At 49.7% G+C, this 17,186-nt stretch overlaps 1 protein-coding gene across 2 annotated transcripts in view; it reads left to right on the top strand.

Moving 5' to 3' along the window:
• The first annotated feature begins 590 nt into the window (after positions 1 to 590).
• Positions 591 to 17,186, top strand: part of JCAD (junctional cadherin 5 associated) — a 39,935-nt gene continuing 23,339 nt past the window's right edge. Inside the window, exons 1-2 of one of the 2 annotated variants that reach the window (XM_047740765.1) lie at positions 591 to 704; positions 12,325 to 12,663. In XM_047740765.1, coding sequence (XP_047596721.1) covers positions 12,383 to 12,663 — 281 coding nt within the window. In that variant the 5' untranslated portion in view covers positions 591 to 704; positions 12,325 to 12,382. Of the gene's footprint in view, positions 705 to 11,642; positions 11,739 to 12,324; positions 12,664 to 17,186 lie in introns of those variants that run through there. The other variant, XM_047740764.1, reaches the window with a different exon arrangement.

Raw genomic sequence — 17,186 nt, 5'->3', positions numbered from 1 at the left:
TCTAAAGTCTCCTGGAGCCCTATAGCTAAGACTCTTAGAGGTCTTTTTTTAAACAAGGAAATCCCAAGCACTAAGCTGTTGTCCCCGGCACTGTTTTCTGCTCTTCAAGACTTCCGTGATTGTGTTTTTGTGAAACGGTGTGTACGGGTGTTTGTGTGTTTTATGCGAGTGTCTTTTGTCTCTGTGTGTGTGTATGTCTATGCGTGTGCGAGTTTGTATGTGACTGCATATGGGCGTGTTGGTGCGCAAGTGTGTGACTATACATGAATGTGGGTGCCTCTGTATGTGAATATTTTTGTTGTGTGTGTGTGTATGTGTACATTAGCACAGGGTCGAAGCCGTCTGAACCCAAGTGACAGGAAGAGAGATAGCTGTCCAGCTCACCTGTGCCTTTGGGACGACCCACCCAGGCAGGGCCCGCACGAGGCGGGGGAGCTTGGCTCCCCACCCAGGTGCCCCGCCCCCCCCCGGCGGAGAGAGTCGGAGCCTGGAGACCGCCTAGCGGGCGGGGCGGGGCGGAGGGCGGGGCGGGGCGGGCGGTGGGCGGGGATCAGGGCGGGGCGAGGCCCAGGGTGGGTGGGGCGGGCGGCGGCGGCTCCGGGCATGCTCGGCGGTGGCGGCAGCGAGCGGGGCGGGTCGCGCTGGTCCCCGGCCGGCCCGAGCGGCGGCGGCGGCGGCGCGGGGCAGCATGAGGGAGCCGCTCGGTAAGTCCCGGCGTCTCTCGCCCCTCCCGACTCCCGCCGTCCATTTGGCCCGCAGTCACTGCGCTACGCGAGCCTCGCCCCCAGCCTCCCGCGCTCTCCCCCAACTTCTCCAGTCCGGACGTTGCTCGGGTCTGAGCCTCCCCCAGCTTTAGGGGATGTCCGCACCCCCGCCCCGGGCGTCCCGCAAGGTGCCCGGCCCGGCCGCCTGCCCGCAGCCTGGGGGTGAGGGAGCGCCCGCTTTGCGGGGAGGGGGCGGCCCCGTGTCTCAGGTGCCAGGCTGGCGTGCGGGACTCCAGGGTCCGGCGCCCAGGGCCGCGGCCGGCGTTAGCGCTCGCTTGGCCCCTTGCGCAGGGAGGGCCCGGGACGGCGGGGGTCGCGGGCTTCCCTCTCGGCGTCCTCCCCGCCATCCCGGCTCCAACCAGTCCCCTCTTTCGCTTGCGCGCCCCTACTTGGCGGACATCACCCCAGGAACTGACAGCCACTGTTCAGAGTCCCAGCGGTCCCCGGTTCCCACAGTGGCCACCTCCCTCCTTCCCCCCTCCACCCCGCGCGCAGTCCGGACCCGCCCGCGGGACGTTGAGAGCTCGCCGCCGCGCCCCGCGCTCCCTGCTTGGGTCTCTGCCGGGCCTTGCGCGCCCGGCTCTGCGGGGTCAGGACCGGGGATTAGGGCGCTAATCGCCTCTGCTTCCTAGGAAGTGCCTGGGGCGGCCCGGCACCGAGCAGCTGGTGGTTAAGCCAAAAAAAAAAAAAAAAAGAAGAAGAAGAAAAAGAAAGAGAGAGAGAAAGGGGTGGGAGAAAGGAAAGAGCCCCGCCTGAGAGTGCTGTAAATCTCCTTAATCAGCTCGTTTATGGGATCTGGAGCCTGCCTGCCTGTCTGCCTGCCCGGCTGCCCGCCCAGGTCTCCGCACTCCGATTTCCTGAGCACCCTCGTCACACCACCCCCCTAACCTCCCAATAGCCATCAGATCACCCTAGAATGCCAGGGTTTGCCTAGATGCCCTGGCCACAGTGGGGTTCAGCACCTACAGCTGAAAGCTCCCTTCTTGCTCCCTGTCACTGGAGGTAGTGCCCAGAGCCTCGGATTCTTCTGGGGGTTTGAAAAAGAAGCTGTGATTTCACTACTGGAGAAAAAATTTTTTAAAAACGAGAACTCTACGCCAGCGCAGCCTGGTCCTGCCCTGTTCCTTGCTCATCGCTACTCTGTAGGAGCAGAGGACTTTGGGCAATTCGCTTAAGCAAAACACCCTCCCCTCCACCCCCATCCTCTGCCTCTCCTCCCCCTACCCTCATGCTGGCCTGTCCCTCCCTCAGTCTATTTGCCTGGTCTGTCTTGGGAAGAGGGATGAAATCCTGTGGACCATACAGCTTCGAGGTTTTCCCTATATCTTCATGTCTTCAGTCTCTTGGCTTGTTTTTTCAGGTCTGCAAAAAAATTTGATTTGAGATGAAGGTTGGAAGACGGGTGTGTGGAGGGAGGGGAGCAGAGGATTCCTGGGAGTAGAGGGACATAGGATTCAGACAGCCAGAAATACTTAGACAAAAATGGCAGACTCAGTATTCAAACCTGAGTGGTCACAGGCTAAACTTCAGGAAAACAGTGCCTGATGCCAGGCATTTTTAGAATTTAAGATGACTGGATTAAGAGCATGTAGCAAGGCAAGTGTGTATCGTTGTTTTAGAAATCCCATGCAAATTCTAGTTCAGGGGAGTTGTGATGGTTTGCACGTGAAATTGAAAATTCAGTAAATTCATTTCGTTTCTTATACTGTTGTGTGGCTTTGAACATAATGTATTTACCTTGATATTAAGTGTCTTAATCTTGGCTACCAGCTGAACAGCGGTCCTGAAGGTCCCTAACTATTACTGTGTGTAGACAGCATGTAGCAGTTTCACTTCCCCAAGAGTGGGTGAGCAAATATTTGTTGAAGGAGGTCTTAATCTGCAGGGCCTTCCTCCTGGCAAACTTTACTCCTGTGCTACAGAGAATGGAAGGTCAGGCCCTTGGCAGGCCCAAGAGATTTAAGGGGATTGGGTGGATGGAGAAAGTCTGTGCCAGAAAAAAAAGAGAGAGAATTTTGTCTTTCTACCTCCTTGGAATATAACTTAAAAGTGCTCTGGAGGCTTGACAATCTAATCAGAGTTATCTAATGAGCCATCTGAGTAGTCATAGACTCTAGAAGCTTATGGCCTATCGATCAATAGCTATAAAATGCAACTAGAGATTGGAGGTACATAAGGAGAATAAATAAGGACCAGTTTTTCAGTTAAAAAAAAAATCTGAAAAGATCCTTGGAGTATAATTTTTTTTTAAGTGCAGTTTAAAAATAAACTAGAAATGCTATCAGTAAAGAAAGCCCAGAAGTCTGTGGTTCCGCCAAGTTCTCATTGTCCTCGTTGGAGAGTCCTCTAGTCTGGGAGGACAGTAAACACCAACCCTGCTGCAGGAGTTTAGAGTTTCTCTTTTAATGAGCTTGGCGGGACTTCACGCTAATTAATCTAGGGAGAGTTTAGAACACAGAGCGATGGATTTGAAACAATTGTTCTGTTGTGGTTTTGATTTTGATAAGGGAAGACTATCTCCCTGAAATCCTATTTCAGGCCTATGCTGAACCCATTACTGTGCTTTATTTGGTTTTTTAACAGATGTTGTTTTTCACCTTTTGGATGGCAGGGGTTATCTCACTCATTAAAACCTTGCTATTGTGCTTTGTTTCAAGAGCCTATGGAGTTAAGGAATGCTGAGGGACAATCACTGGCTGGGGCCCCGCGCAGGGGAGGGAGGTCAGTCTCCAGTACTTTGATATAGCCTTTAAAATGTAAAAGTCATTGAAAAACTATAGGAACCACCCTGATACTAAAATCTCAATTATCTTGATTTAAATTGATGATATCTTGTTTAAAATTTGGATTGTAGGGAGCCTGGGTGGCTCTGTGGGTTAAGCCTCTGCCTCCCGCTCAGGTCATGATCTCAGGGTCCTGGGATCAAGCCCAGCATCAGGCTCTCTGCTCAGCAGGGAGCCTGCTCCCCACCCCCCCTCCCCCACCACCCCTCTGTCTGCCTCTCTGTCTGCTTATGATCTTGTCTGTCAAATAAAATTTGGATTGTTACCTTTACTTTCTTTAAATATATTTTTCCAAAAACTTTCTTAGGTAATATAGTTGGGAACAGTCAGGCCAAGCTGGTAAAGATGAATTATCAGACCCCAAAATATCCTTGTAATTTGCTGCTTCTTGGTGATCTTTCTATAGCTTACCTCTAAGCTTGTTTCTTTTGTACATAAATGAAATAATTTATTATGAAGAGACACCAAGATATATTTCAAAGGAGGAAAAGAAGGGGGGGAAGAGGCAGAAAGCAACTGTAGGTATATAGAAAGAGTAGTAGGAGAAATGGAAATCAGACTGTTGCTTGGCAGAGTGGGGTTACTAGGAACTTTTACTTTTTATTGAAACACTGAATTTTGCAGTGTTTACTGCTAGTATAACTTTATACATATACATGACTTTTGCAATTAGAAAATAATTACAAGTTATATGAAATCATTTAAACTTTAACATTATAATAAGACCTTGGTTCTTTTATCCAAAAGATATTTTAAAAGAAAACTAGTGTGTTTTAAGTTAAATAGACCATATCAGGAATCTTAACACATGGAGTTTGATTTACATGATGGTAGTGGGATTACATTCTAATCTAAGTTTTACAGTTATTTTTACAAATAGCCAAAAGTTCCAGAAGATTTAAAAAATCTTATCCAATTTCACTCCTTTTCTTAATGACTGCTAATCTTCCAGAAATGTTACTGAGGTACTTAGGGTCTCATAAGAAGAGGGTGAGGTCGCCAAAGCAATAATGGCAGAATTTAGAGGTGAAAAAGATGATAGGAGTGCATGGGTGTATGTGTGCTTCTGGGTGTGTTCACACAAGTCTTGGGAGAATAGGCAAAAAATCAGAAGAGATAATATTTATGAAAAAAATAAAGTGCATAACATTTGGTACTTTCCTTCTCTTTCTCTGTGTTTTGGAATCAATGCCTTAATACTGACCCAACCCAGCAAGACTAGCATTCCAGGATCCTTTTGATCTCAGACCCAAGTTTTCCACCTCCTTTTTTTTTTTGTCACCTTAAAGAAACTTAACTCAGTGATGTTTGCTCTACTAAAATTATTACTTCACAGATTAAATACGCTTTTTATGTTTAGGAGACTAACAACTTGAGGGCTCTGGCAAGAGCTGGCCATCACACTGTTGTGCGATGGTAACAGTGGTGTGTGAGCACTTACTGGCCCAGCACTTTAGCTGGGACTCTGGAGTTCTCGACTGAATTATTAAGACTGGGAAGAGAAATGGCAATCCTGTTGCTCATAATAAAATACATAGTTCTACGATTAAAAAAAGAAACCCACAGAAAGCAGTAATGTCCATTTATCAGTTAGCGATGAGTCCTATTCTGCTTTGTTTTAGGTCTTAGCTATTTACCTCTTGTTTAAAGAAAGTACTTTGTTATATATTAATCATAACATTAGGCTGAGAAGTTGTCAGTTGAAGAAGTATTTACAGTGAACTGCCAACAATTTGAGGGACTAATTACATCTTAAGTATGGAATGTCAGTGAGTATAACTGAGAAGTTTTAGGTTTTCGAGAAGAGTAACAATGTCTAATCAAGACCCTTGGAATGCTGTTTGTAATCTTGTATTCGATTTTGTTAGCAGAACATGTAACTTTTGGCTCACTGGAAACAGGTTAAGAATCTCTGTAGCAGATACGACACATGTACCATATACTAGACACGTAGAACCTTACTAGACACGTAGAACCTTACATAATTCACTGTTCATTTATTCTTCAGTGTTTCTTTTATTTTCATGAAGTCTTCCAATGTTCAAACATACATTTTCTTAATCCTACTTAAGAAACTGTTGTTAAATTTTTTCTTTAATATTTATTTTTAAAGTAAACCCATCCCCCAATGTAGGGCTCGAACTCACAAACCCCAGATTAAGACTTGCCTGTTCTACTGACTGAGCCAGCCGGGTGCCCCTAAATTTTCTTCTGATGGTGAAATCATATCAGGCTAAAGTACATGAAAGTGCCAATATCTGACCATTTTTCTCCTGCAACATGGCAACTTCCTATGATTCTACCAAATATATTTCATGACAGGACATCATAAAGTATAGTGAAGTATAAATAAGGACATTAAAAAAAAGAAACAACCAGAATGCAGTACCACCTTTGATAATTTGATATGTTTTCTTTGGTGTTTTTTTTCTCCCGTGTGTGTGTGTATGTGTGTGTGTGAAATTACTATTGTACTTAACATAAGGTTATGTATCCTGTCTTTACCATTTAATATGGTACTATAAGCATTTCCCTGTGCCATTGTATATCCAGAAACATAATTTTATACATACATATACATATCCAAGTCTACCATATAGATGTATTAGGATTTTTAAATCATATCTTAAATGGACATTTATTTGGTCTAATTTTTTATTTATCATAATTAAGACTTGAGTAAGTATGTTTATAGATGACTGTGGATATTTCTGATTATTTCTGTAGGATGGATTCCAAGATAAAAGATGATTAGCCCGCAGAGTCTCAGATTTTTAAAGATTTTATAGCATATCAATCACTTTTAAGAAAGGAAATACCCATTTACAACAGACTCCCCCCCCAACACAGTCATACACCCACAAATAGGAGAGCCCATCATGCCCTCACCTGCAACAAATACTGCCTTCTAAAAGCTTCAGTAATATGATCAGTGAATAATAGCATTTTGGTTTAATTTACATATCTTTGATTACTAGTGAGAGTAAACATCTGTTTTACATTTTTAATCGGGTATTTGTCTCTTTATTAATTTTCAGTTCATGTTTTAGGCAATTTTTAACAAGGAAGGAAAGTTTTGGTTGATCTAATGCGCTCTTTAATAGTTTTATTTCACTGCCTTGGGGAGCCTTATGACTGTAAATATGAGAATAAAAACTATTTTTATTTTTATAAATGTAAAGGGAGGAGGAAACGGTACATGTTACGAAGTAACGTTCATTTGCCCATCTCCATCTCTGATGAGGAGCGTGCGCTAATGGACACACCACGACGTAGACCATAGCGTCTGCAGGGGAGGGTGTGGATGGGGCTTGTCTTTCTGATCTCCAGCCCAGAGCCCCGTGCCTCACACGGTCAGTGTAAAGCAAGTGTCCTGAGTAACATAAGTTGGAAGACGTGTCCAATACTGTGCTCTGGGACCTCTGAATGGAGAGTTGCTAGCTGCTGTACCCTGCGGCCTCTGCACCCACCCCCACTGCTACCTCTTCTCCCCATGTGGCCATATAGCTTAGCTCTCTTGGTTGGCCTTTCTGGGTGGTAATGGGGCCAAGGTCAGAGGTTCTTTCTTCACATGACCTCCTTAGCTTTGTTCCATGTCATGGCCACAAGCTGTATCCTTGTTACTGTGGCCAGCTGACTTAGAAAGGCATGCTGCTCGTCTCAAGGGTGAACAGGCTCGGGAGAGGGACAGATGGCTAGAGCTAAAAGGACCCCGAAGAACCTCTGGTTCAACTTTATTTTACTTCTTCTGGGGAAGACTGAAGCCCAAGGAGCTTCCCTCTCTGGCGCAGTGTCTCAGGCTCAGTTCACTAGAACAATAGTACCGAGCCACGAGGAGCGGCAGAATCTCCCCCACAGCGAAGGGGCAGGCAACCCTGCGCCTAAACACTCCAGGCTGATGTTTAAAGAACGTAGAAATCCTCCACAAAGTAAGATTACTGGAAGTGATCTCATTCTCATTTTTTGTATGAGACAAATAATCAGATGAAAATCTACTTGAAAGTGATTTGGGAAAAAGAAAATTTTATGGGACTGGGTTTGTTAAATTAAAATCAAATTACCTGTCATCTCCTCCAACCAATAGCTATCAGTTATTTGTGATTTATTTCTCCTCAATGAAATGACCATTAGCTTAGTCACCAAAGACTAGAATTCATGTACTTCAACTCCTTTTCCCCATCCCCTGTTACCACCTGTGCACGTTCAGTAAAGAGACTTGTAACTACTTGTCCCCACGTCTGTCCTTGCTCTAACCACTTTCATCCTCCACCTCCCCACCATACTGACTGTCAGGCAGTCTTTCCCGTTTGCCCACTCCTGTGGTTTCCCAGTGCCTGCTCTCACGAGGTACAAATTCTATCTGTGTTGTACGTAAAGTGACTGTTTCTATATCGATCATTTTTCTTTTAGAATTTAGTTTGTTTTTTTTTTTCCCTAAAAGTTACTCGCTCCTTTCCCATTTATCATGGATGTAGTTTGTCTGCTTCTCAGAGTCACCCAACAAGTTTTATGATAGCTCTGTAGGAGACTGAAATCAAAAATGATCTGAGGTCCGCTGAAGGTCATGAAGCCAGGACACGGTCTATTTGTGAATGAATTGTCTTCCTGAGCATTTAAAATTAATACAAGCCCTGCCTTCAAAATACCACAGTCAAGTGAGGCAACGGGCCCTGTGCATATGTACACATATGTGCATACAGGTGTGCATGTATGTACGTACATGTGTGTGCATGGCCTGTGTGTGCCTGGTGTGCATAAGGAAGGAATCCTGTAGAAGATCCATCCTAATCCAGTGGAACAAAGGAGATTTTTTTTCCTTTTAAATACAGTTTCCATTTTAATGCCGCCATGACTTCATCTTTTCTTGTTTATTTTTATGCATTATTTAGTAAATTAAGAAACTTCTATTGTTTGATAGGAAGGAACTTTAGATGGGTGAGCCTAAAATAGTAGCAAGTAGCAAGGGCTTTGAAACTAAACAGACCTTGGTTTGAACCTCAGATTTGTGCTTCCAAGCTCAGGCCCTCAGCCTCAATTTTCTTGTCTGTAAAATGGAGACATTCATGGAGGCCTTAGAAGTTTGCTGAGGGCGTATAATGAGATAAAGTTGTTTGTTCTTATGTTAAATGTTTCCTCTGTATGAATGGTATTTAGATATTCATGGAATGAAAAAGATATTTAAAGTGGGTTCATTCGTCTCTTGTGTTTTGGGTCCAGCCCATGCTAGAAATCCCCCCGTAGCTGAGGTTGTATGTGGACACCTGCATTGTTGTTACCAATCTTCCAAGATGTTCCACTATGAGTATTTGCTACAAGGAAACAGAAGTAGCAAAGGAAAAGTTTTCTTAAATGAACCGCCTGGAAAATCATACTTACAGTGTGGGTCTACCTTGATGTGGAGAATTAGTTTGGCTTAGAAGCAATCTTCCAGAAGCTTCCTTAACCCCTTGAGATCAGGTTAGGGTCCCTTCTGCCTATTTTCCTGCAGTCTGTACAGTAAGACAGTAAGATTCTCAAGGACAAAGAATATGTCTTATTCATTACTATCATTGTAGGGCCTCGTGCATTATAGGTGCTCAGGAACTGTGTCTTAGTGTTTCAGACTGTATAAGATAACACTGTTCTAAGTGACTTGGAAGGAGGTCGAAGTGTCCATTCGCAAAAGACAGGACATATGGGTGATATAAAGAAGGTATGACCTTGGAAATCAAAAGTTACATCCTAAGTGATATAAGAGGAATTGGGAAATGGTCTGAATTTCAAAGTGAAAATTAATAACGAATGTGAAGTCTTTTCATAAGGCAAGTAACTCTTTAGAGACAAACTAAGGCCACTGTAGCATGCTAAATCCACCGTCTTGTGTCTGCGTGGTGACTTACACTGTCACAAGATCTTATTTGGTCCTCAGAACAGCCTGGTGGGATGGAAGAGAGTAGCAGTGCTACTCAGATCAGTGCTACTGCAGATCAGAAAACTTCGGTCTGGTGCAGTTAGCCACTGCCTGCAGGGGTCCCAGCTGGGGCGGGTGTCAGCATCACACGTGATACTGCACACTTTAACTGTACGTATACATTTCCAAGTTGTTAGGTCTTTTGTTATAATAACTGACATTTATGTCAGGTTTTGCTTTGTGTTTTTCTTTACAGCAATGCCTTGAGTTGGTGGGTGGGTGATCAGATTAAATACTGTTGATTTAGAATGCTGGTATCTCAGGGTCAGAGAGAAACTCTAAAAGGGACAGCGTTTTGCCCAGCAGTTCCCTGGAGGCCCGTCTCCTCAGCACGTCACTGTCTTCTCCTGGTGGCCGCTGGGACCCATGTGTCCGTAATCAGGCGCTTGCTACCTCTCGAGGCAGCCCGTTAAGTGTTCAGTAGATCAGGATGCTGAAGAGAGAAAGCCGAATCCGATCGGGATCAGGAAGAACCACGTAACTGTTCAGAAATCGGCTCTAGGGGTGTGGCGATGCTGAGCAGGGGTGTGGAAAAGAGGAGAAACCCCAGCTCTGAGTTGGGATCAGAAGGTGCAGAGTTGGCCTAAGGGAGAGAAGTCCTTGTGGACAGGATGGCGGCTGGGAACACTCGTTTGGGTCGTGGGGCTCGTGGGTCATCCCCTCTCGTCTCGGCCTACCCACACGGCTCCGGGCGTGCTCACGCTGTTGTGCTTCGTACTCCTGCTCCCCACGGGCTGCTGGCCTCTGTGAGACAGAACAAGTTGCACGTTTCCAGTAATCGATACGCTTTTGACCTCAGACCTGTAAGGTCAAGTTATGGCTCTTCGACTTTGAATATTTTTCGGAAGACGGCTTGGCTGGATTGTCATGCCCCTCGAGGGCTTGCGAAGCAGAGTAAGCATGCTGACTTGGCCAGACTAGACCGACTAGACCGACTCCTGCCTCAGGAGGGCGATGCACACATGCATGCTTTGTGGGGCCTTTGCTCCTTCCCCCCGCAGTGGACTGCAGCCCCGTGGGCTCTTCGGTGGACGCTGTCCACTCCTCCGAGCGCAGTGCGGCCACTTGGAGGACAGCCCGATTGGCTTTGAAAGAGCCTGACTTAGTATGAGAGAGAGAAGCTGAGTGTAGTGAGGCCCAACTTCCCCTGTTAACTCTGGTGCCACCTGGACATGTGACGTTGAGCCAGTCAGTGTGGGGACCCTCCCTGGTGTAGGCCACCAGGATTTTGCTGGCATGTCATTTCTTTACTTCTGAGATAATCGTTCCCCAAGTCTATATTCTCTCTGTACACCCAAGCATGCAGTTGATAGAGTGAGCTCCTTGTCACTCTCCAAAACCTAGCTGGGATGTCCCTTTCTCGTATCTGTGTGTTCTCTTATCTGAGAGAGCCTACCGTGTGCTGGATGCTGGGGACGGGGGTAGCCCTGAACCAAACGAGGACCCTGGCCTCACGGCCTGGCCTCGGTGCTCCCCTAGCCCTGTGTTCATCGTGGGATCACGTTCTCCTGCAGACTGTAGTCCAGTGATGTGCTCAGTTGAATCAGAGAGCAAGTGCTCGCCTCTCTGGTCCGTCCATTTCTGTGTGAACGACCCACGTGGTCCAGCCCCTGCGAGGCCTGTAACAGGAGCCTCAGGAGGGCAGGACTGTGCAGTAACCGCCCGGGCTCGTCAGCCTTCCATGAAATGGGGTGACCTAATGCAAAATCGGCCGCTTCCAAAGTCCGATGCTCCCTGTGCTGACGGCCGGGGCTTTTGGGCCCCCGTCAGCCAGCATGTGATGAGGAGCGAGGATGTGCCTGGTCAGCAGAATGGCGGTGGGCCCCAGTCAGAATGTGCAGCGACAGGAAGCACATGTGTCTGCCTTTCACCTGCACCCAGGCCAGCAGGCGTTTCCTGGCCATTGTTCACGGGGGCTGCCCCTGCGCGCTTTCCGCCCACCGGTGGCCCGGGGCTGGCGCGGGGCCCGCTCTGGCAGCTCTTCCAGGCCGGGACTCTGCGTGCTCCCCGCCCGCCCCGCAGCCCATCCCCAGAACCACCGGAAGACACAGGAAAGAAGATTCCCTTATATAAAAATAAACATGGCAGCCCCACCTGTTTTTACACTGGGCTCCCAAGTTCCTTGTTCCTTTTGTTCTCAGCAGCGCTGGGGCCTTCGGACGGTGGCCCCAGGGGAGGCGGCGCAGTGGAATTCATGTACCCCGTGGGGAGCTGGGATGTGGCCACCCCAGGCTCAGAGAGGCGGGAAAGCTGCCCCAAGACTTCTTGCGGGAGAGAATGTGATTCTTGCAGATTTCCCGGGTGAAGGGAGACATGTGGGGTCCCCGCTGTGGTGCCATCCAGAGGCTTCCCCAGCTGCCCTTCCTGGCTCGGGGCCCGCCCTGGGAAGCCAGAGGTAGGGCTTGGGATGGCAGCGCGAAGTGTCAGGAGGTAAAGCCAGCACTGGTCTCCGCTCTTTTTAGAAACTCCCGGATGAAACTGCAGCTTCCGAACCCGTGTTTATTTTGTCTTGGCTGCTTATGCCCGGTGTTTTCAGAGAACGCGGGCGAGGGAGTGGTGGACACTGTTAATCATCTCGTTGCTTAAACACTGGTCCAGACTCTGCTCCAGCAGGCCCTGGCGGCAGGTGGGGCCTCCAGGTCTCCGGCTCCGTGGGATGGAGACCGACGTGAGGTGGAGCCTCTGGGCTTCCCGGCCGGGGCGGCCACTGTGCCGTGTGCATAACCGGGCTCTGGTTTTGGTGGGAGTAAAGGGAGCAGGAGGTGTCAGGCGCGTTCCGGGGGCCCTCGGTGACTCCTCACAAACCCTTTCTCTGTCGTCCCTCCAGTGCGGGTCCTGCCAGCGCAACGGTCCCAGGGGCTGGGCTTTGATGAAGCAGGTGCATTATGTACAGCGTAGAAGACCTCCTGATTTCTCACGGGTACAAGGTGTCGCGGAGCGTCCCTGCGCCCCCCGGGCATGAGCGCGAGGGCCGCCGGCCAGCCAGGAGCCGCGCCAGAGCTGGCCAGGACCTGCCCAACGGGTGCGACGACGGCCGGGCCGCCCTCCCACGGAGCAAGCCGTCCCAGGGGAAGGGCCACGCAAGCACCTCAGAGAACAGCCACCGCACTCCCAGAGCCCGTGGAGAGCCCCAGAGCGCTTCGGCTCCCAGAGCTCCTGAGCTGGGGTAAGAGTCAGCGCGAACCCACCGTGTCCTTCTGTCTCGGGGATCTGGCAGTGGATGCAGAAGTCAGGTCCTGAATGCCGTGTGTTCGGCAGGAGCCAGGGAGGGAGAGGGTGAGAGACAAAAACACCTCCTTCCACTGGAGTATGTGGGGTGTTCCAGCAGCACGGAGCGCAGGGCCTGGCCACAGGCCTTCGGTAAATAGTGGTGAGTAAATGAATTCTATCACATGAGACACACGGCATTCTAATCCCCCCTCCGTTTGCCCTTAGAAGCCCCTCGGATTGCCTAAGCTACGAATCATGTCAAAACTCCGTAAAAGCTAGTTCCTGTCGGGCGCACATTCCCAGTCCATTAGGCTTCCTTATAAATAGGTTTCAATCCTGCGTACGTCGCAGAGTTGAAAGAGTTGTGTCTTCCCCTCTGTGTGTGAAGAAGAAAACCTTTCTTGTATATTCATATAATTCCACTGGCTTCTGACCCATCTTTCCCTCGTGTACACTGGCCCCACTGTGGGTGTCCCGTCTGAACACAGCTGTATCTGTGGGTGTTTCTTACGACCAAAAAGAAGGCAGGTTGGCTGGGAAAGCAGGGCTAAAAGAGAGGGACTCCGGGCAGCTGGCCACAGAGCCAGCATGGGAGAGGAGCCCTGCGACCCCCACGCACACAGTTTCAACCGAGAGGAAACCCGTGTCATCACTTCATAAAAGTGTGTTTGTCTTCAGTGCTGTGTTGGGGCCAGGCTCAGCCTGGGGGAGGAGGGCTCTGTGGGGGGCGGAGCGTGTCATGTAATTGTGCATAACCAATGACACAAATGGAAGCAGAGGCTGGTCTTCAAGGGAAACAAATAAACAAAACACCAAGCAAACAAAAAGTGGAGTGAATTCAGTCGCAAGACAATGAACCTGCCTTCCATGGTTCAAAGTCACCTTTTCACAGAAGGGATCGTGAAAACGGGAGGGATTTTATTCTTAAAATATAGAGCATTCCAGGAGTGCCTGGGTGGCTCAGTGGGTTGAGCCTTTGCCTTCGGCTCAGGTCATGATCTCAGGGTCCTGGAATCGAGCCCCGCATCGGGCTCTCTGCTCAGCAAAGACCCTGCTTCCCCATCTCTCTCTCTGCCTGCCTCTCTGCCTACTTGTGATCTCTCTCTCTCTCTCTCTGTCAAATAAATAAATAAAATCTTAAAAAAAAAATGTGGAGCATTCGGCACCTTGGTTCTCAAGGGAAAGCAGAGGCGATCAGTTGCCCTCCTAGTGCCCAGGCTGGTCCGAGCAGCTGATGCTGCCACGTGAGTGCCGTGTCTCCGACCGCTGATGTGGCCAGTTCAGGAGGAAACCGGGATGGAAAGGGACCTGAAGATGTCCTTTTTAACCTTGCCCTTCAGACTCACACTTGTGTCCACTACTGTCTTGGGCTTCAGTCTCCTTTCAACCCCATGCCCGGAGAAACCTGCCCGCCCTGGATTTGGGGAGAGGCTGCTTACAGATGAGTTGGCGGAGACAGGCAGCCTTAGTTACACTACGCAGACTTGTGCCGGATTCTGTCCCGCCTTCTGTCTTCTAGCTTTGTGCTGAATGTGTCTGTACCTTCTACCTGGGATTTCAGGGCACTGAGGCTCTCCACCTTGTCAGCCCCTTCCTGTGTATCTGCCAGAGAACTTGTTGCAGTCCTGCACACGTAGTGTGTGTAATGTGTGCTCAGGGATTCAGTTCTTTCTGCCACCATCGTAACAACTGTAACAATTCGAGGCGGTGGAATCCCTGCAGAGGGGCTTGGTTGGCTGTGTGGGTCTCCCTCCGACTCGGAGATCAGAGTACGGGTCAGTAAAATCCCCTCTAGAATTCTGGGTGGGCTGTGTGTCTCGCAGCCTTGTCCACAACCTCCTCAGGACTTTCTCGTCCCTCTGTGCTGACAGGCTGTTGAGGACCACCAGCGCTCACAGCCCAGCCTCCAGGCCAGTAGGCATAATGGGACCCATAGGCAGCCTTTCCTTCTGTCCTGAGTAAAGTGCTCAGACGGGTAGCTTTTGGTAGCACTGGATGTCTTGACATCCAGTTCTCGACAGATCTGGCCATTTCCGCCCATTTCTGAGGTTGGCTGATTAACTTATGAGATGCAGGGTAGCTTTCAGATGGAAGCTTGCCTTATCCGGTAAAAAGAGAATATGCTTACACGTTTGCAAAACTCCATGCCAGTGCCCAGAGCTCAGAGACCAGCTGCAAAGCTTCCTGGGTTGAATTGAAAAGGTGTTTTCTTTCTTTAGTAGCTTATACAGAGCTGGAAACAGGAGGCAAACAGAAAAGTGAACAGAAAGGTAGGCAGGAGACTTCCTTTTCAGGAAACAACAACAACAACAAAAATGCCTCGGGAGGAAATAAATAGGTGCTAGCAGTTAAAGCCTGGAAGTTGAAGAAAAAGAAAACCCAACAATACTTTGGCTTATGTGAATTCTGAATCTGGATGAATGAGTGGTACTCTGCCAAGTCCCAGCCTTCGGTCTGGACCAGTGCAGCTGAGGTCTTGCTGCGTGCCTGTCCCACACAGTGATGCTGCGGGGCTGATCTCCGGGCCTGGAGGGGCCAGTGGGGCCCCCAACCCCAAGCCAGCAGACAAGAAAGTCTCAGGAGGGCCTCCTCTTCTGGCGGTGTCTCTCTCGGGTGAGGTGAGGTTTGCCCTAGAGTGTATCCCCACACCATAGGCCAGTCCTCCGTACCCTGGGGCCTCCCTGGAGAAGAGGGTAGTCAGAGTGGTTGGAAAGGCCACAGGGGCGGAAGAAGGTGCATTTGTTTTATTCTGGTGGGATGGCAAGTTAGCAGTGTCCTTAGTTTATAGCCAAAGGACACGAAGGCCACCATGAAGGTGACTCCATAAGGGCCACTCGGTGCCACAGCGGTTGATGCCTGGCTCAGTCCCTAGGCTCTGGGCTGCCAGGCAGGCTGGAGGCGGCTGCATGGTTAGCAGCGTCAGGCCGGGACAGGCACTGCCCACGTGAGGCCTGCCCCCATCCAGGAGGGGCGCAGGATTCTGTGAGCCCCTGTCAAAGCTGCCCCAGGAGTGGGCTGTCCTCACTCGCTTCCTCATCCTCTGCCCTCCCCCCCGGCATGTGAGGATGTGCAGTGGCTCTCGGAGCACAGCCGCGTCCCTTTTCTGTCCGGGCAGCTGCCCAAGGAGCACATGCGGTGGCACCTGGAGGAGATGTGCGTGCGCAGGCTGCCGCCCTGTGTGCCTGGTAAGGACGCTATCGTCCGGCGTCGGGGGCGCGCCGGGAAGATCAAGATTGGTGGTGGGCGTGCTGGCACTTCGGTCTTTCTTCAGGAATTAACCTTGTCTTCCAGCAGAGTTCCTTAGGTAAGGGCTGCTTAGATCCAGTTCAATTAAGAAAAAAACAAAACAAAACAAACACAGCCCTCACATCTGGAGTCTTGACTCGATTTTCCAACATGCCGTGTGCGTGTTTCCCAGCGCGCTGAAGGGGCTGCTCTCCCGGCTGGCACTGTTCCCAGATCAGGTGACACTGCGCTCCCGGGATGAGAGGAGACTGGCAACTGTGTTGTGTGGGGAGGGAAGGGACCCGCTGGTTCGCCCAGAAACTCTTGTGCTGGGGGTAGAGACAGGACCGAGTCGCTTCCTGTACACAGGTATCCGGATCAGTGAGAAGACAGCAACCGCTTTCCAAAGCTCCATTGGGTGTGTTCTGTGCGTGTCAGGGCTGGTGCGAGCTTTGAAGTCCCTTCGTTGGTCCCTTTTGTCTGCGACATCATCCCCCAGCTCTGGAGCGGCCCACAGGCCTCCTCCTCCAAGCCCCAGACCCTTGTCCTCTTCTGGGCACACTGCCGTGTGCTCCCAGGGCACCAAGCCCTGCCTGGGTGCACCCAGAGCTCCCCTTGCTAGCTCCCACCGGCAGCCCCTCCTATCAGTTTGAGGACTTCTGCAGCTCCCCCTGGGTGTTCTGCCAGTGCTGTCTTCTGGTCCCCAGCACTGTCCGCCTCCCAAAAGCTGACACTATTGCGAATTCATCTCGTTTTGCTGACTGCTATTAAGGAATTTTGTATTTATTAACACTCAAGAAAAATTTTTAAATAAATCCGATGAAACCTAGTACTTCCGTGCCAAGGTGGTTGTGGAAATGCTGAGTGTTTCGGAACATTGAGATAAGACGGGATGGGAAGTGGAGAAGGTTTTTCCTAGCGAGAGGATCTGGGCGGGGCTGGCTTGGGAAGGTTTCGTTGTGGAAAGAAGGGGCACTGACTTTCCAGGCTGAGCAGCTGAGATGGTAGTTTCTATGGCTTTGTCCACACAACTACCTCCTGGGGGACAAAAGGGAGGAAGGGAAAGGAAGGAACAGACACGGACGTAGCACAACTCCCAAGAGGCTGAATAGCCTTGGCAGGGAAAGTTTCCTTCCTTTGTAGATTCTGCGGGTGCAAGACCCCAGCCCACTCCGGTGGTGAGGGACGAGCTGCTGTAAGGCTATCACGGGGGAGTCTTGGGAGCACCCGCGGGGAGGAACAACGATGAGCGGG

The sequence above is a fragment of the Lutra lutra genome, chromosome 8, assembly GCF_902655055.1.
Source record: "Lutra lutra chromosome 8, mLutLut1.2, whole genome shotgun sequence".
NCBI classification, from domain to species: domain Eukaryota; kingdom Metazoa; phylum Chordata; class Mammalia; order Carnivora; family Mustelidae; genus Lutra; species Lutra lutra.
This window is presented reverse-complemented; position numbering and strand designations above follow the sequence as displayed.